Consider the following 22,776-nt stretch of genomic DNA (forward strand, 5'->3'; position numbering starts at 1 on the left):
GAGTGTGAGGATCTGTGAGTGTGAGGGTCTGTGAGTGTGAGGGTCTGAGTGTGTGAGGGTCTGTGAGTGTGAGGATCTGTGAGTGTGCGGGTCTGTGAGTGTGAGGATCTGTGAGTGTGAGGATCTGTGAGTGTGAGGATCTGTGAGTGTGAGGATCTGTGAGTGTGAGGATCTGTGAGTGTGAGGATCTGTGAGTGTGAGGATCTGTGAGTGTGACTGTTCAAGTGGACCTCTATCGTCGGCAGGAATGGGTTCAGGCTGAGATGCCCCAATATTGAAAAGCTGACTGAATCTGGCTTATCTGGGATTAGGAATCAAGGGAAAATTGGGGCAAGGTTCGGATCTGCATCTCTACGGCGATCACTGGATTTGATCCCAATCAACTGCTAGAAATGAATCGATCAAATTAATGAAATACATTAATGGTCTGGAAGAAGGGACTGAAGGCAATGTTGCTAAATTTACAAATGATAAATTAACTCTTTACCGCAGAAGGCTGTGGAGGCCAAATCACTGAGTGTCTTTAAGACAGAGATACAAAAGAGGCATACAAAATGATCAGGGGGTTGGATAGGGTGGACAGTGAGAGCCTGCTCCCGCGGATGGAAATGGCTGGCACGAGGGGACATAACTTTAAACTGAGGAGTAATAGATATAGGACAGAGGTCAGAGGTAGGTTCTTTACGCAAAGAGTAGTGAGGCCGTGGAATGCCCTACCTGCTACAGTAGTGAACTCGCCAACATTGAGGGCATTTAAAAGTTTATTGGATAAACATATGGATGATAATGGCATAGTGTAGGTTAGATGGCTTTTGTTTCGGTGCAACATCGTGGGCCGAAGGGCCTGTACTGCGCTGTATCGTTCTATGTTCTATGTTAGATAGATAGGTTCTTGATCAATAAGGGGATCAGGAGTCATGGGGAGAAGGCAGGAGAATGGGGATGAGAAAAATATCAGCCATGATTGAATGATGGAGCAGACGCGATGGGCCGAGTGGCCTAGTTCTGCTCCGAAAAAACATACAAAGTGGCAAAAATTAGTGGGAGACTAGAGGACTGGGAAGTCTTTAGGGGGCAACAGAAAGCTACTAAAAAAGCCATAAAGAAGAGTAAGGTAGACTATGAAAGTAAACTGGCTCAGACCATCAAAGCAGATAGTAAAAGCTTCTACAAATATATAAGACAAAAAAGAGTGGCTAAGGTAAATATTGGTCCTTTGGAAGATGAGAAGGGAGATTTAATAATAGGAGATGAGGAAATGGCTGAGGAGCTGAACAGGTTTTTTGGGTCGGTCTTCACACTGGAGGACACAAATAACATGCCAGTGACTGATGGAAATAAAGATATGATAGGTGAGGACCTTGAGATGATTGTAATCACAAAGGAGGCAGTATTGGGCAAGCTAATGGGGCTAAAGGTAGACAAGTCTCCTGGACCTGATGGAATGCATCCCAGAGTGTTAAAAGAGATGGCTAGGGAAATTGTAAACGCACTAGTGATAATTTATCAAAATTCACTAGACTCTGGGGTGGTCCCAGAGGATTGGAAATTAGCAAACGTGACACCACTGTTTAAAAAAGGTCGGCAGAAAGCGGGTAATTATAGGCCGGTAAGCTTAACTTCGGTTGTAGGGAAAATGCTGGAATCTATCATTAAGGAGGAAATAGCGAGGCACCTGGAGGGAAATTGTCCCATTGGGCAGACGCAGCATGGGTTCATAAAGGGTAGGTCGTGTCTGACTAATTTGGTAGAATTTTTTGAGGACGTTACCAGTGCGGTAGATAACAGGGAACCAATGGATGTGGTATATCTGGATTTCCAGAAAGCTTTTGACAAGGTGCCACACAAAAGGTTGCTGCATAAACTAAAGATGCATGGCATTGAGGGTAAAGTGGTAGCATGGGTAGAGGATTGGTTAACTAACAGAAAGCAGAGAGTGGGGATAAATGGGTGTTTCTCTGGTTGGCAACCTGTAACTAGTGGGGTCCCTCAAGGATCAGTGTTGGGCCCGCAGTTGCTCACAATTTACATAGACGATTTGAAGTTGGGGACCAAGTGCACTGTGTCAAAGTTTGCAGACGACACTAAGATGAGTGGTAAAGCAAAAAGTGCAGAGGATACCGGTAGTCTGCAGAGGGATTTGGATAGGTTAGGTGAATGGGCTAGGGTCTGGCAGATGGAATTCAACGTTGCCAAGTGTGAGGCTATCCATTTTGGGAGGAATAACAGCAGAATGGATTATTATTTAAACGGTAAGAACAAAGAACAAAGAACAAAGAACAAAGAAATATACAGCACAGGAACAGGCCCTTCGGCCCTCCAAGCCCGTGCCGACCATGCTGCCCGACTAAACTCCAATCTTCTACACTTCCTGGGTCCATATCCCTCTATTCCCATCCTATTCATGTATTTGTCAAGATGCCCCTTAAATGTCACTATCGTCCCTGCTTCCACTACCTCCTCCGGTAGCGAGTTCAGGCACCCACTACCCTCTGCGTAAAAAACTTGCCTCGTACATCTACTCTAAACCTTGCCCCTCTCACCTTAAACCTATGCCCCCTAGTAATTGACCCCTCTACCCTGGGGAAAAGCCTCTGACTATCCACTCTGTCTATGCCCCTCATAATTTTGTATACCTCTATCAGGTCTCCCCTCAACCTCCTTCGTTCCAGTGAGAACAAACCGAGTTTATTCAACCGCTCCTCATAGCTAATGCCCTCCATACCAGGCAACATTCTGGTAAATCTCTTCTGCACCCTCTCTAAAGCCTCCACATCCTTCTGGTAGTGTGGCGACCAGAATTGAACACTAAGATGTTAAAACATGCTGCTGTGCAGAGGGACCTGGGTGTGCTGGTGCACGAGTTGCAAAAAGTTGGTGTGCAGGTGCAACAGGTGATTAAGAAGGCTAATCGAGTTTTGTCTTTCATTGCTAGAGGGATGGAGTTTAAGACTAGTGAGGTTATGCTGCAATTGTATAAGGTGTTGGTGAGGCCGCATCTGGAGTATTGTGTTCAGTTTTGGTCTCCTTACCTGAGAAAGGACATATTGGCACTGGAGGGTGTGCAGAGGAGATTCACTAGGTTGATCCCAGAGTTGAGGGGATTAGATTATGACGAGAGGTTGAGTAGACTGGGACTGCACTCATTGGAATTTAGAAGGAATGGGGGGGGATCTTATTGAGACATATAAGATTATGAAGGGAATAGATAGGATAGATGTGGGCAGGTTGTTTCCACTGGTCGGGGAAAGCAGAACTAGGGGGCATAGCCTCAAAATAAGGGGAGGTAGATTTAGGACTGAGTGTAGGAGGAACTTCTTCACCCAAAGGGTTGTGAATCTCTGGAATTCCTTGCCCAGTGAAGCAGTTGAGGCTCCTTCTTTAAACGTTTTTCAGAAAAAGATAGATGCCTTTCTAAAGAATAAAGGGATTAAGGGTTATGGTGTTCGGGCCGGAAAGTGGAGCTGAGTCCACAAAGATCAGCCATGATCTCATTAAATAGCGGAGCAGGCTCGAGGGGCCAGATGGCCTACTCCTGTTCCTAGTTCTTATGTTCTTATGTCTTATGGTCTTATGATCACTTGCCACAGCCTTCAAATTTATACAATTAATTCACTTTCACAGTGGGGCACTTCCACTTTTATTTATTTCTGTCAGACGTGCAAAGGACTATTTTCATTAGACAGACAAACCATTTTATTATTTGTGTTTGGAAGCCCAGGTAAAAAGTTTGGAGAAACCAAACACCCAGATTAGGAAAGGTTAGGGTTCGGGTAAATCCAGGTGTGATGATTCAGTAACAAAATAATCAGAGACTGGGGGGGGGGGGGGGCATATACGTCCATCCAGGACAAAACAGCCCACTTGATTGGCTCCACATCCACCACCTTAAACATTCACACCCTCCACCACCGATGCTCAGTGGCGGCCGTGTGTACCATTTACACGATGCACTGCACCAACTCACCAAGGCCCCTTCGACAGCACCTTCCAAACCTGCAACCTCTACCACTTAGAAGGACAAGGGCAGCAGGGATGGAAGCTCAGAACGAGAACAAACAGAGTTGTTATCTCTGGGTTGTTTCCTGTACCACGTGATAATGAGATGAGGAATAGGGAGAGAGAGCAATTAAACACGTGGCTACAGGGATGGTGCAGGCGGGAGGGATTCAGATTTCTGGATAACTGGGGCTCTTTCTGGGGAAGGTGGGACCTCTACAGACAGGATGGTCTACATCTGAACCTGAGGGGCACAAATATCCTGGGGGGGAGATTTGTTAGTGCTCTTTGGGGGGGTTTAAACTAATGCAGCAGGGGCATGGGAACCAGGATTGTAGTTTTAGGGTACGAGAGATTGAGAGTATAGAGGTCAGGAGCACAGATTTGACGTCGCAGGAGGGGGCCAGTGTTCAGGTAGGTGGTTTGAAGTGTGTCTACTTCAATGCCAGGAGTATACGAAATAAGGTAGGGGAACTGGCAGCATGGGTTGGTACCTGGGACTTCAATGTTGTGGCCATTTCGGAGACATGGATAGAGCAGGGACAGGAATGGTTGTTGCAGGTTCCGGGGTTTAGGTGTTTTAGTAAGCTCAGAGAAGGAGGCAAAAGAGGGGGAGGTGTGGCGCTGCTAGTCAAAAACAGTATTACGGTGGCGGAGAGGATGCTAGATGGGGACTCTTCTTCCGAGGTAGTATGGGCTGAGGTTAGAAACAGGAAAGGGGAGGTCACCCTGTTGGGAGTTTTCTATAGGCCTCCAAATAGTTTGAGGGATGTCGAGGAAAGGATGGCGAAGATGATTCTGGATAAGAGCGAAAGTAACAGGGTAGTTATTATGGGAGACTTTAACTTTCCAAATATTGACTGGAAAAGATATAGTTCGAGTACATTAGATGGGTCGTTTTTTGTACAATGTGTGCAGGAGGGTTTCCTGACACAATATGTTGACAGGACAACAAGAGGAGAGGCCACATTGGATTTGGTTTTGGGTAATGAACCAGGCCAGGTGTTAGATTTGGAGGTAGGTGAGCACTTTGGGGACAGTGACCACAATTCGGTGACGTTTACGTTAGTGATGGAAAGGGATAAGTATACCCCGCAGGGCAAGAGTTATAGCTGGGGGAAGGGCAATTATGATGCCATTAGACATGACTTGGGGGGGAAAGGTTGGAGAAGTAGGCTGCAAGTGTTGGGCACACTGGATAAGTGGAGCTTGTTTATGGAACAGCTACTGCGTGTTCTTGATAAGTACGTACAGGTCAGGCAGGGAGGAAGGCGTCAAGCGAGGGAACCGTGGTTTACCAAGGAAGTGGAATCTCTTGTTAAGAGGAAGAAAGAGGCCTATGTGAAGATGAGGAGTGAAGTTTCAGTTGGGGCGCTTGATAGTTACAAGGTAGCGAGGAAGGATCTAAAGAGAGAGCTAAGACAAGCAAGGAGGGGACATGAGAAGTATTTGGTAGGTAGGATCAAGGAAAACCCAAAAGCTTTCTATAGGTATGTCAGGAATAAAAGAATGACTAGGGTAAGAGTAGGGCCAGTCAAGGACAGGGATGGGAAGTTGTGTGTGAAGTCTGAAGAGATAGGCGAGATACTAAATGAATATTTTTCGTCAGTATTTACTCAGGAAAAAGATAATGTTGTGGAGGAGAATGCTGAGACCCAGGCTATTAGAATAGATGGCTTTGAGGTACGTAGGGAAGAGGTGTTGGCAATTCTGGACAGGCTGAAAATAGATAAGTCCCCGGGGCCTGATGGGATTTGTCCTAGGATTCTTTGGGAAGCCAGGGAAGAGATTGCTGGGCCTTTGGCTTTGATTTTTATGTCATCATTGGCTACAGGAATAGTGCCAGAGGACTGGAGGATAGCAAATGTGGTCCCTTTGTTCAAGAAGGGGAGTAGAGACAACCCCGGCAACTATAGACCGGTGAGCCTCACGTCTGTTGTGGGTAAAGTCTTGGAGGGGATTATAAGAGACAAGATTTATAATCATCTAGATAGGAATAATATGATTAGGGATAGTCAGCATGGCTTTGTGAAGGGTAGGTCATGCCTCACAAACCTTATCGAGTTCTTTGAGAAGGTGACTGAACAGGTAGACGAGGGTAGAGCAGTTGATGTGGTGTATATGGATTTCAGTAAAGCGTTTGATAAGGTTCCCCACGGTAGGCTATTGCAGAAAATACGGAGGCTGGGGATTGAGGGTGATTTAGAGATGTGGATCAGAAATTGGCTAGCTGAAAGAAGACAGAGGGTGGTGGTTGATGGGAAATGTTCAGAATGGAGTTCAGTTACAAGTGGCGTACCACAAGGATCTGTTCTGGGGCCGTTGCTGTTTGTCATTTTTATCAATGACCTAGAGGAGGGCGCAGAAGAGTGGGTGAGTAAATTTGCAGACGACACTAAAGTCGGTGGTGTTGTCGACAGTGCGGAAGGATGTAGCAGGTTACAGAGGGATATAGATAAGCTGCAGAGCTGGGCTGAGAGGTGGCAAATGGAGTTTAATGTAGAGAAGTGAGGTGATTCACTTTGGAAGGAATAACAGGAATGCGGAATATTTGGCTAATGGTAAATTCTTGGAAGTGTGGATGAGCAGAGAAATCTCGGTGTCCATGTACATAGATCCCTGAAAGTTGCCACCCAGGTTGATAGGGTTGTGAAGAAGGCCTATGGAGTGTTGGCCTTTATTGGTAGAGGGATTGAGTTCCGGAGTCGGGAGGTCATGTTGCAGCTGTACAAAACTCTGGTACGGCCGCCTTTGGAGTATTGCGTACAGTTCTGGTCACCGCATTATAGGAAGGACGTGGAGGCTTTGGAGCGGGTGCAGAGGAGATTTACCAGGATGTTGCCTGGTATGGAGGGAAAATCTTATGAGGAAAGGCTGATGGACTTGAGGTTGTTTTCGTTAGAGAGAAGAAGGTTAAGGGGAGACTTAATAGAGGCATACAAAATGATCAGGGGGTTAGATAGGGTGGACAGTGAGAGCCTTCTCCCGCGGATGGAAATGGCTAGCATGAGGGGATATAGCCTTAAACTGAGGGGTAATAAATATAGGACAGAGGTCAGAGGTAGGTTCTTTACGCAAAGAGTAGTGAGGCCGTGGAATGCCCTACCTGCTACAGTAGTGAACTCGCCAACATTGAGGGCATTTAAAAGTTTATTGGATAAGCATATGGATGATAATGGCATAGTGTAGGTAGATGGCTTTTGTTTTTTGACTTCCCATGTCGGTGCAACATCGTGGGCCGAAGGGCCTGTACTGCGCTGTATCGTTCTATGTTCTATGTTCTATGTTCTAGATATATGGGAACCCCCACCCCCTGCAAATTTCCATCCTACCCACTCACCATCCTGACTTGTTATTCCTTCACTGTTGCAAGATCATAACCCTGGAACTCCCTCCCTAACATCACAAGGGGTGTACCTGCAGTAGTTCAAGAAGGTGATTATTTTTATTATTATAATACATAGAATCTCGGAGCCATACAGTTTTACAGCACAGAGGCCCGTCAGCCCAGTGTGTCCGTGCAGGCCACCAAGCACCTATCTCCTCTAATCCCATTTTCCAGCATTCTGTCTGTGGTGGTGTTTCAACCGCTCCACTAAATACTTTTAAATGTTGTGAGAGTTCCTGCCCGCACCGCCCATTCAGGCAGCGAGTTCCACATTCCCAGCACCCTCTCGGGGAAAAGGTTTTCCTGACATCCCCCCTGCCCCTGACCTTAAAGCTATGTCCCTGGTTATTGACCCGTCCAGCAAGATATCCTATCGATGTCTTATCCACCTCCAAACTCACACCCAAAAACACATCAACAAAAGCCACTTTATACTAAATCCAATTCCCACTCTCCCAGGACCCCAGGGTTTGAATGGATTCCCAACATGTTTTCAATAATGGTGCAGTGACTGTAGAGAAACATTCTTCCGATGGTAATCATTTATTGGTGAGTTGGGGGGAGCGATTGATTACATTTCACAATCTGACTTATCACTTTGTTTAATTCCCTCTGCAACATCACAGTCAGATGAAACTACATTTACACCATTCTCACACACCCAGAGAAACACACACACACACTAACATAGAATCATAGAATTTACAGTGCAGGAGGCCATTCGGCCCATCGAGTCTGCACCGACCCTCTGAAAGAGCACCTACCAAGGTCCTCTCCCCCGCCCTATCCCTATAACCCCACCCAACCTACACATCTTTGGACACGAAGGACAATTTAGTCCGGGCAATTCACTGAACCTGTGCAACCATGGACTGTGGCAGGAAACCGGAGCACCCGGAGGAAACCCACGCAGACATGGGGAGAACGTGCAGACTCCGCACTGAGTCACCAAATGTCGGAATTCAGCCTGAGTCCCTGGAGCAGTGAGGCAGCAGTGCTAACCACTGTGCTGACCCGGGTCCCTGGAGCTGTGAGGCAGCAGCACTAACCCAGGTTGGGGGCAGGGCGGAGGATCCACCCGGGGTGGGGGCAGGGCGGAGGATCCACCCGGGGTGGGGGCAGGGCGGAGGATCCACCCGGGGTGGGGGCCGGTTAGTTGAACAGAAACGATGTGCAGGGAATGGGGGGGACAGGCAGCTGAATGGCATCCGTAACAATTCTGTGATTCTGAGTGAATCAGAATAGTCAATTCAAAAACAACACCGACACTTCGACCCACTCACGCAGGCTTATTACATCTCTTTGCACTCACACATTCACACTTGCTCGTACGCACACACGCAGACACTCAGACACACACGCACAGACACACGCACAGACACACGCACAGACACACGCACAGACACACGCACACGCACAGACACACGCATGCAGACACACACACGCACAGACACACACACATGCACACACTCACGCACACACGCACACACTCAGACACGCACACACTCAGACGCACAGACACACGCGCGCGCAGTCACGCACGCGCGCAGTCACACACGCGCGCAGACACACACGCGCACAGACACACACGCGCACAGACACACACGCGCACAGACACACACGCGCACAGACACACACGCGCACAGACACACACGCGCACAGACACACACGCGCACAGACACACACGCACAGACACACACGCACAGACACACACGCACAGACACACACACGCACAGATACAGACACGCACAGATACAGACACGCACAGATACAGACACGCACAGATACAGACACGCACAGACACAGACACGCACAGACACGCACAGACACGCACGCACAGACACACACCCGCACAGACACACGCGCACGACACACGCGCACAGACACACGCGCACAGACACACGCGCACAGACACACGCGCACAGACACACGCACAGACACATGCACACACACAGACACACACACACAGACACACACACACACACAGACACGCACACACAGACATGCACACACACACAGACACGCACACACACAGACACACACACACGCACAGACACACACGCATAGACACACACACTCACAGACACACACGCGCACAGACACACACGCGCACAGACACACACGCGCACAGACACACACGCGCACAGACACACACGCGCACAGACACACACGCGCACAGGCACACACGCGCACAGACACACACGCGCACAGACACACACGCGCACAGACACACACACAGACACGCACAGACACGCACAGACACACACGCACAGACACACACGCGCACAGACACACGCGCGCACAGACACACGCGCGCACAGACACACGCGCGCACAGACACACGCGCGCACAGACACACGCGCGCACAGACACACGCGCGCACAGACACACGCGCGCACAGACACACGCGCGCACAGACACACACGCGCACAGACACACACACGCGCACAGACACACACACGCACAGACACACACACACGCACAGACACACACGCGCGCACAGACACACACGCGCGCACAGACACACACACGCGCACAGACACACACGCACACATGCAGACACACACACACGCAGACACACACACACGCACAGACACACACACGCACAGACAGACACACAGACACACACACACGCACAGACACACACACGCACACACACACACACACGCACAGACACACACACATGCACAGACACACACACACACACAGACACAGACACGCACACAGACACACACAGACACACCCACGCGCACAGACACACACACACACAGACACACACACACGCACAGACACACACACGCGCACACACACACGCACAGACACACACGCACAGACACACACGCACAGACAGACACACACACAGACAGACACACACACAGACAGACACACACACAGACAGACACACACGCACAGACACACACACACAGACACACACACAGACAGACACACACACACACACGCACAGACACACACACGCACCGGCACACACACGCACAGACCCACACACACAGACACACACACGCACAGACACACACACGCACAGACACACACACGCACAGACTCACACACGCACAGACTCACACACACGCGCACAGACACACACACACGCGCACAGACACACACACACGCACAGACACGCACACACGCACAGACACGCACACACGCACAGACACGCACAGACACACACACACGCACAGACACACACACACGCACAGACACACACGCATAGACACACACACACGCACACACACACACGCGCAGACACGCACACGCGCAGACACGCACACGCGCAGACACACACACACAGACACACACACACAGACACACACACGCACAGACTCACACACACACGCACAGACGCACACAGGCACACACGGCACAGACACACACGCGCACAGACGAGCACACACGCACAGACACGCACAGACACACACGCACAGACACACACGCGCACAGACACACACGCGCACAGGCACACACGCGCACAGACACACACGCGCACAGACACACACGCGCACAGACACACACGCGCACAGACACACACGCGCACAGACGCACACACACGCACAGACACACACGCGCGCACAGACACACACGCACGCATGCAGACACACACACACGCAGACACACACACACGCACAGACAGACACACAGACACACACACACGCACAGACACACACACACACACGCACACACACACACACACGCACAGACACACACACATGCACAGACACACAAATGCACAGACACACACACGCACACAGACACAGACACGCACACAGACACACACAGACACACTCACGCGCACAGACACACACACACAGACACACACACGCACAGACACACACACGCGCGCACACACACACACGCACAGACACACACGCACAGACACACACACACAGACACACACACACAGACAGACACACACACAGACACACGCACAGACACACACGCACAGACACACACGCAGACAGACACACACACACACACAGACACACGTACAGACACACACACGCACAGACACACACACGCACCGGCACACACACGCACCGGCACACACACGCACAGACCCACACACACGCACAGGCACACAATCGCACAGACACACACACGCACAGACGCACAGACTCACACACACACGCACAGACACACACACACGCACAGACACGCACAGACACACACACACGCACAGACACACATACGCACAGACACACACACACGCACACACACACACGCGCACAGACACGCACACGCGCAGACACGCAGACACAGACACACACACGCACAGACTCACACACACACGCACAGACGCACACAGACACACACACACGCACAGACACACACACACGCACAGACACACACACACGCACAGACACGCACACACACGCACAGATACGCACACATGCGCGCGCACACACACACACGCACAGACACACACACGCACAGACACACAGACGCACAGACACACAGACGCACAGACACACACACGCACAGACACACACACGCACAGACACACACACGCACAGACACACACACGCACAGACACACACACACGCACAGAGACACACACACGCACAGACACACACACACGCACAGACACACACACACGCACAGACACACACACACGCACAGACACACACACACGCACAGACACACACACACACGCACAGACACATACACACACGCACAGATACGCACACATGCGCGCACACACGCACACGCACAGACGCACAGACACACAGACGCACAGACACACACACGCACAGACACACACACGCACAGACACTCAGACGCACAGACACACACACGCACAGACACACACACGCACAGACACACACACACGCACAGACACACACACGCACAGACACACACACGCACAGACACACACACGCACAGACACATACACGCACAGACACACACACACGCACAGACACGCACAGACACATGTGGTTATTGGTACCTGGGATATGTTTCGCCCAGCTAATGAGAACGACCAGTTCTCTATCGGCCAGGTCACAGAGTGTTGTGAGGACTTTGTCATCAGTCTCGGGCGTGGTCGGATCAGCCATCGCAAAGATCTTCTCTGGTTCCACCAACAGGAGATGGGAGACAATCTGATTCCCTGGAACAAAGTTAAAGTTTTGAAACAATGAGCTGACTCCCAGTGGCTCTGATTGATGGATTTCTATTGGTCCATCAACTGCCAATTAAAGCTCATAGTCTGTGGGATTACCCTCATTGCCCTTTGACCTGCATTTCCCTCCAACCCTCAACTCCCTCTGACCTTTACTGCCCTCTGACCCTCGCTGCCCTTGACCATCACTGCCCTTTGACCCTCAGCGTTCTCTGACCTTCATTGCCCTTTGACCCTCAGCACCCTCTGAACCTCACCCCGCTACGACTCTCACAATCTGCAGACCCTCTCTCACACACATCACCCCATGGCCCATCTGATCTCTCTTCGCTCCTGACCCATTGTCTCCTCGTAAGTGAACAATTTGCCCAGATGCATTAATTCAGCTTCCTTTATGCAATAATTTTTGACCAGAGGGTTATTGGAGCGGAGGGAATGATTGCTTCTTCATGGGAAAATTCAACAAATGTGTGATGTTGAACAAAGGAGAGATCCAGAAGGAGAGAGCTGTGCAGTGAGATTAGTTTGGAGTGCTGCAATAAAGAGCCAGCACAGAGATGAAGGCTGAATGGCCTCCATTTGTGATGTTTGTAAAATTCAAAGAATGTTCAGAAGAAACGTCATAATTCAAACTTTGACCTAATTTCCACTCCACACTTTGGGGAAAGCAGCGATTCTTGTCCTTGCACATTGCTGACAGAGAGAGTCTCACCAATCAGTTCACAAGGGGGGGTCAGTAAAGGAGGAATTTGAAGCGTGGATCTTCACCTGGTTTTTGGCTGACTTGGCAGCACTGTGAGCTGACATATCCAACACCTGCTTCGTCAAACCGTCGCTTGTACTTCTGTCGACCACCCCTCACACGGTCCAGACGTACACCTGGAGGTACGAAAACAACTGTTACTGCAGCCATTGGATGCAAAGCAAGATCCCAATACTGTAAGATCAGTTTAACAACGTCAGCAACAATAACTGAACCGTTGATTAACGAGAAATAAAGTCCCAGAAGTTAACAACACAAATTTCTCTACATGGCATCATCGGACATTTTGGGTGAAAATTTGACATTTATCTCCTCACTGTAACACTCTGATATACCCCACACCCCTCACTGTAACACTGATATATCCCACACCCCTCACTGTAACACTCTGATATACCCCACACCCCTCACTGTAACACTCGGATATACCCCACACCCCTCGCAGTAACACTCTGATATATCCCACACCCCTCAATGTAACACTGATATACCCACACCCCTCACTGTAACACTCTGATATATCCCACACCCCTCAATGTAACACTGATATACCCACACCCCTCACTGTAACACTCTGATATACCCCACAACCCTCACTGTAACATTCTTATATACCCCACACCCCTCACTGTAACACTGATATACCCACACCCCTCACTGTAACACTGATATACCCCACACCCCTCACTGCAACACTGATATACCACACACCCCTCACTGCAACACTGATATACCCTACACCCCTTACTGAAACACTGATATATCCCACACCCCTCACTGTAACACTGATATACCCCACACCCCTCACTGTAACACTCTGATATACCCCACAACCTTCACTGTAACACTGACATATCCCAAACCCCTCACTGTAACACTCTGATATATCCCACAACCCTCACTGTAACACTCTGATATACCCCACACCCCTCACTGTAACACTGATATACTCCATACCCCTCAATGTAACATTGATATACCCCACACCCCTCACTGTAAGACTCAGATATACCCCACACCCCTCACTGTAACCCTCTGATAGATCCCACACAACTCACTGTAACCCTCTGATATACCCACACCCCTCACTGTAACACTGATATACTCCACACCCCTCACTGCAACACTGATAAACCACACACCCCTCACTGTAACACTGATATACCCAACACCCCTCACTGTAACACTCGGATATACCCCACACCCCTCACTGTAACACTCTGATATGGCCCACACCCCTCACTGTAACTCTGATATACCCCAAAATCCTCACTGTAACACTGATACACCCCACACCCGTCACTGTAACACTCTGATATACCCCACACTCCTCACTGTAACACTGATATACCCCACACCCCTCACTGTAACACTGATATACCCGACACCCCTCACTGTAACACTCTGATATACCCCACACCCCTCACTGTAACACTGATATACCCCACACCCCTCAATGTAACACTGATATACCCCACACCCCTCACTGTAACACTCTGATATACCCCACACCCCTCACTGTAACACTCTGATATACCCAACACCCCTCACTGTAACACTGATATACCCGACACCCCTCACTGTAACTCTCTGATATACCCCACACCCCTCACTGTAACACTGATATACCCCACACCCCTCACTGCAACACTGATATACCACACACCCCTCACTGCAACACTGATATACCCTACACCCCTTACTGAAACACTGATATATCCCACACCCCTCACTGTAACACTGATATACCCCACACACCTCACTGTAACACTGATATACCCCACACCCCTCACTGTAACACTCTGATATACCCCACAACCTTCACTGTAACACTGATATATCCCAAACCCCTCACTGTAACACTCTGATATATCCCACAACCCTCACTGTAACACTCTGAAATACCCCACACCCCTCACTGTAACACTGATATACTCCATACCCCTCAATGTAACATTGATATACCCCACACCCCTCACTGTAAGACTCAGATATACCCCACACCCCTCACTGTAACCCTCTGATAGATCCCACACAACTCACTGTAACCCTCTGATATACCCACACCCCTCACTGTAACACTGATATACTCCACACCCCTCACTGCAACACTGATAAACCACACACCCCTCACTGTAACACTGATATACCCAACACCCCTCACTGTAACACTCGGATATACCCCACACCCCTCACTGTAACACTCTGATATGGCCCACACCCCTCACTGTAACTCTGATATACCCCAAAATCCTCACTGTAACACTGATATACCCCACACCCGTCACTGTAACACTCTGATATACCCCACACTCCTCACTGTAACACTGATATACCCCACACCCCTCACTGTAACACTGATATACCCGACACCCCTCACTGTAACACTCTGATATACCCCACACCCCTCACTGTAACACTGATATACCCCACACCCCTCAATGTAACACTGATATACCCCACACCCCTCACTGTAACACTCTGATATACCCCACACCCCTCACTGTAACACTCTGATATACCCAACACCCCTCACTGTAACACTGATATACCCGACACCCCTCACTGTAACTCTCTGATATACCCCACACCCCTCACTGTAACACTCTGATATACCCCACACCCCTCACTGTAACACTCTGATATACACCACACCCCTCACTGTAACACTCTGATATATCCCACACCCCTCACTGTAACACTCTGATATGGCCCACACCCCTCACTGTAACTCTGATATATCCCACACCCCTCACTGTAACACTCTGATATAACCCACACCCCTCGCTGTAACACTGATATATCCCACACCCTTCACTGTAACAATCTGATATATCCCAGAACCCTCACTGTAACAATCTGATATACCCCACACCCCTCACTGTAACACTGGTAGACTCCACACCCCTCACTGTAACATTCATATACCCCACACCCCTCACTGTAACACTCTGATATGCCCCACACCCCTCACTGTAACTCTGATATATCCCAAAATCCTCACTGTAACACTGATATACCCCACACCCGTCACTGTAACACTCTGATATACCCCACACTCCTCACTGTAACACTGATATACCCCACACCCCTCACTGTAACACTGATATACCCGACACCCCTCAATGTAACACTCTGATATACCCCACACCCCTCACTGTAACACTGATATACCCCACACCCCTCAATGTCACACTGATATACCCCACACCCCTCACTGTAACACTCTGATATACCCCACACTCCTCACTGTAACACTGATATACCCCACACCCCTCACTGCAACACTGATATACCACACACCCCTCACTGCAACACTGATATACCCTACACCCCTTACTGAAACACTGATATATCCCACACCCCTCACTGTAACACTGATATACCCCACACACCTCACTGTAACACTGATATACCCCACACCCCTCACTGTAACACTCTGATATACCCCACAACCTTCACTGTAACACTGATATATCCCAAACCCCTCACTGTAACACTCTGATATATCCCACAACCCTCACTGTAACACTCTGAAATACCCCACACCCCTCACTGTAACACTGATATACTCCATACCCCTCAATGTAACATTGATATACCCCACACCCCTCACTGTAAGACTCAGATATACCCCACACCCCTCACTGTAACCCTCTGATAGATCCCACACAACTCACTGTAACCCTCTGATATACCCACACCCCTCACTGTAACACTGATATACTCCACACCCCTCACTGCAACACTGATAAACCACACACCCCTCACTGTAACACTGATATACCCAACACCCCTCACTGTAACACTCGGATATACCCCACACCCCTCACTGTAACACTCTGATATGGCCCACACCCCTCACTGTAACTCTGATATACCCCACACCCCTCACTGTAACACTGATATACCCCACACCCGTCACTGTAACACTGATATACCCGACACCCCTCACTGTAAAACTCTGATATACCCCACACCCCTCACTGTAACACTGATATACCCCACACCCCTCAATGTAACACTGATATACCCCACACCCCTCACTGTAACACTCTGATATACCCCACACCCCTCACTGTAACACTCTGATATACCCAACACCCCTCACTGTAACACTGATATACCCGACACCCCTCACTGTAACTCTCTGATATACCCCACACCCCTCACTGTAACACTCTGATATACCCCACACCCCTCACTGTAACACTCTGATATACACCACACCCCTCACTGTAACACTCTGATATATCCCACACCCCTCACTGTAACACTCTGATATGGCCCACACCCCTCACTGTAACTCTGATATATCCCACACCCCTCACTGTAACACTCTGATATAACCCACACCCCTCGCTGTAACACTGATATATCCCACACCCTTCACTGTAACAATCTGATATATCCCAGAACCCTCACTGTAACACTCTGATATACCCCACACCCCTCACTGTAACACTGGTAGACTCCACACCCCTCACTGTAACATTCATATACCCCACACCCCTCACTGTAACACTCTGATATGCCCCACACCCCTCACTGTAACTCTGATATATCCGAAAATCCTCACTGTAACACTGATATACCCCACACCCGTCACTGTAACACTCTGATATACCCCACACTCCTCACTGTAACACTGATATACCCCACACCCCTCACTGTAACACTGATATACCCGACACCCCTCAATGTAACACTCTGATATACCCCACACCCCTCACTGTAACACTGATATACCCCACACCCCTCAATGTCACACTGATATACCCCACACCCCTCACTGTAACACTCTGATATACCCCACACTCCTCACTGTAACACTGATATACCCCACACCCCTCACTATAACACTGATATACCCCACACCCCTCACTGTAACACTCTGATATAGCCCACACCCCTCACTGTAACACTCTGATATATCCCACACCCCTCACTGTAACACTCTGATATACCCAACACCATTCACTGTAACACTGATTTACCCGACAGCCCTCACTGTAACTCTCTGATATACCCCACACCCCTCACTGTAACACTCTGATATACCCCACACCCCTCACTGTAACACTCTGATATACCCCACACCCCTCAATGTAACACTCTGATATACACCACACCCCTCAGTGTAACACTCTGATATATCCCACACCCCTCACTGTAACACTGATATACCGCACACACCTCACTGTAACACTGATATACCCCACACCCCTCACTGTAACACTCTGATATACCCCACAACCTTCACTGTAACACTGATATATCCCAAACCCCTCACTGTAACACTCTGATATATCCCACAACCCTCACTGTAACACTCTGAAATACCCCACACCCCTCACTGTAACACTGATATACTCCATACCCCTCACTGTAACATTGATATACCCCACACCCCTCACTGTAAGACTCAGATATACCCCACACCCCTCACTGTAACCCTCTGATAGATCCCACACAACTCACTGTAACCCTCTGATATACCCACACCCCTCACTGTAACACTCGGATATGCCCCACACCCCTCACTGTAACACTCTGATATGGCCCACACCCCTCACTGTAACTCTGATATACCCCAAAATCCTCACTGTAACACTGATATACCCCACACCCGTCACTGTAACACTCTGATATACCCCACACTCCTCACTGTAACACTGATATACCCCACACCCCTCACTGTAACACTGATATACCCGACACCCCTCACTGTAACACTCTGATATACCCCACACCCCTCACTGTAACACTGATATACCCCACACCCCTCAATGTAACACTGATATACCCCACACCCCTCACTGTAACACTCTGATATACCCCACACCCCTCACTGTAACACTCTGATATACCCAACACCCCTCACTGTAACACTGATATACCCGACACCCCTCACTGTAACTCTCTGATATACCCCACACCCCTCACTGTAACACTCTGATATACCCCACAACCTTCACTGAAACACTGATATATCCCACACCCCTCACTGTAACACTGATATACCCCACACACCTCACTGTAACACTGATATACCCCACACCCCTCACTGTAACACTCTGATATACCCCACAACCTTCACTGTAACACTGATATATCCCAAACCCCTCACTGTAACACTCTGATATATCCCACAACCCTCACTGTAACACTCTGAAATACCCCACACCCCTCACTGTAACACTGATATACTCCATACCCCTCAATGTAACATTGATATACCCCACACCCCTCACTGTAAGACTCAGATATACCCCACACCCCTCACTGTAACCCTCTGATAGATCCCACACAACTCACTGTAACCCTCTGATATACCCACACCCCTCACTGTAACACTGATATACTCCACACCCCTCACTGCAACACTGATAAACCACACACCCCTCACTGTAACACTGATATACCCAACACTCCTCACTGTAACACTCGGATATACCCCACACCCCTCACTGTAACACTCTGATATGGCCCACACCCCTCACTGTAACTCTGATATACCCCAAAATCCTCACTGTAACACTGATATACCCCACACCCGTCACTGTAACACTCTGATATACCCCACACTCCTCACTGTAACACTGATATACCCCACACCCCTCACTGTAACACTGATATACCCGACACCCCTCACTGTAACACTCTGATATACCCCACACCCCTCACTGTAACACTGATATACCCCACACCCCTCAATGTAACACTGATATACCCCACACCCCTCACTGTAACACTCTGATATACCCCACACCCCTCACTGTAACACTCTGATATACCCAACACCCCTCACTGTAACACTGATATACCCGACACCCCTCACTGTAACTCTCTGATATACCCCACACCCCTCACTGTAACACTCTGATATACCCCACACCCCTCACTGTAACACTCTGATATACACCACACCCCTCACTGTAACACTCTGATATATCCCACACCCCTCACTGTAACACTCTGATATGGCCCACACCCCTCACTGTAACTCTGGTATATCCCACACCCCTCACTGTAACACTCTGATATAACCCACACCCCTCGCTGTAACACTGATATATCCCACACCCTTCACTGTAACAATCTGATATATCCCAGAACCCTCACTGTAACAATCTGATATACCCCACACCCCTCACTGTAACACTGGTAGACTCCACACCCCTCACTGTAACATTCATATACCCCACACCCCTCACTGTAACACTCTGATATGCCCCACACCCCTCACTGTAACTCTGATATATCCCAAAATCCTCACTGTAACACTGATATACCCCACACCCGTCACTGTAACACTCTGATATACCCCACACTCCTCACTGTAACACTGATATACCCCACACCCCTCACTGTAACACTGATATACCCGACACCCCTCAATGTAACACTCTGATATACCCCACACCCCTCACTGTAACACTGATATACCCCACACCCCTCAATGTCACACTGATATACCCCACACCCCTCACTGTAACACTCTGATATACCCCACACTCCTCACTGTAACACTGATATACCCCACACCCCTCACTGCAACACTGATATACCACACACCCCTCACTGCAACACTGATATACCCTACACCCCTTACTGAAACACTGATATATCCCACACCCCTCACTGTAACACTGATATACCCCACACACCTCACTGTAACACTGATATACCCCACACCCCTCACTGTAACACTCTGATATACCCCACAACCTTCACTGTAACACTGATATATCCCAAACCCCTCACTGTAACACTCTGATATATCCCACAACCCTCACTGTAACACTCTGAAATACCCCACACCCCTCACTGTAACACTGATATACTCCATACCCCTCAATGTAACATTGATATACCCCACACCCCTCACTGTAAGACTCAGATATACCCCACACCCCTCACTGTAACCCTCTGATAGATCCCACACAACTCACTGTAACCCTCTGATATACCCACACCCCTCACTGTAACACTGATATACTCCACACCCCTCACTGCAACACTGATAAACCACACACCCCTCACTGTAACACTGATATACCCAACACCCCTCACTGTAACACTCGGATATACCCCACACCCCTCACTGTAACACTCTGATATGGCCCACACCCCTCACTGTAACTCTGATATACCCCAAAATCCTCACTGTAACACTGATATACCCCACACCCGTCACTGTAACACTCTGATATACCCCACACTCCTCACTGTAACACTGATATACCCCACACCCCTCACTGTAACACTGATATACCCGACACCCCTCACTGTAAAACTCTGATATACCCCACACCCCTCACTGTAACACTGATATACCCCACACCCCTCAATGTAACACTGATATACCCCACACCCCTCACTGTAACACTCTTGATATACCCCACACCCCTCACTGTAACACTCTGATATACCCAACACCCCTCACTGTAACACTGATATACCCGACACCCCTCACTGTAACTCTCTGATATACCCCACACCCCTCACTGTAACACTATGATATACCCCACACCCCTCACTGTAACACTCTGATATACACCACACCCCTCACTGTAACACTCTGATATATCCCACACCCCTCACTGTAACACTCTGATATGGCCCACACCCCTCACTGTAACTCTGATATATCCCACACCCCTCACTGTAACACTCTGATATAACCCACACCCCTCGCTGTAACACTGATATATCCCACACCCTTCACTGTAACAATCTGATATATCCCAGAACCCTCACTGTAACACTCTGATATACCCCACACCCCTCACTGTAACACTGGTAGACTCCACACCCCTCACTGTAACATTCATATACCCCACACCCCTCACTGTAACACTCTGATATGCCCCACACCCCTCACTGTAACTCTGATATATCCGAAAATCCTCACTGTAACACTGATATACCCCACACCCGTCACTGTAACACTCTGATATACCCCACACTCCTCACTGTAACACTGATATACCCCACACCCCTCACTGTAACACTGATATACCCGACACCCCTCAATGTAACACTCTGATATACCCCACACCCCTCACTGTAACACTGATATACCCCACACCCCTCAATGTCACACTGATATACCCCACACCCCTCACTGTAACACTCTGATATACCCCACACTGCTCACTGTAACACTGATATACCCCACACCCCTCACTATAACACTGATATACCCCACACCCCTCACTGTAACACTCTGATATAGCCCACACCCCTCACTGTAACACTCTGATATATCCCACACCCCTCACTGTAACACTCTGATATACCCAACACCATTCACTGTAACACTGATTTACCCGACAGCCCTCACTGTAACTCTCTGATATACCCCACACCCCTCACTGTAACACTCTGATATACCCCACACCCCTCACTGTAACACTCTGATATACCCCACACCCCTCAATGTAACACTCTGATATACACCACACCCCTCAGTGTAACACTCTGATA

The 22,776-nt window shown here is 49.1% G+C and overlaps 1 protein-coding gene across 1 annotated transcript in view; it reads right to left on the reverse strand.

Moving 5' to 3' along the window:
- LOC140402260 (estrogen-related receptor gamma-like) overlaps positions 1 to 22,776 on the reverse strand; it is a 180,232-nt gene that overhangs the window by 64,060 nt on the left and 93,396 nt on the right. Inside the window, exons 4-5 of the mRNA XM_072489892.1 lie at positions 13,290 to 13,400; positions 12,348 to 12,509 (exon numbers count right to left, since the gene is read on the reverse strand). Of these exons, the coding sequence (XP_072345993.1) occupies positions 12,348 to 12,509; positions 13,290 to 13,400 (273 nt within the window). The remainder of the gene's footprint in view (positions 1 to 12,347; positions 12,510 to 13,289; positions 13,401 to 22,776) is intronic.

The sequence above is a fragment of the Scyliorhinus torazame genome, chromosome 25 (assembly GCF_047496885.1).
Source record: "Scyliorhinus torazame isolate Kashiwa2021f chromosome 25, sScyTor2.1, whole genome shotgun sequence".
In the NCBI taxonomy this organism is placed as follows: Eukaryota; Metazoa; Chordata; class Chondrichthyes; order Carcharhiniformes; family Scyliorhinidae; genus Scyliorhinus; species Scyliorhinus torazame.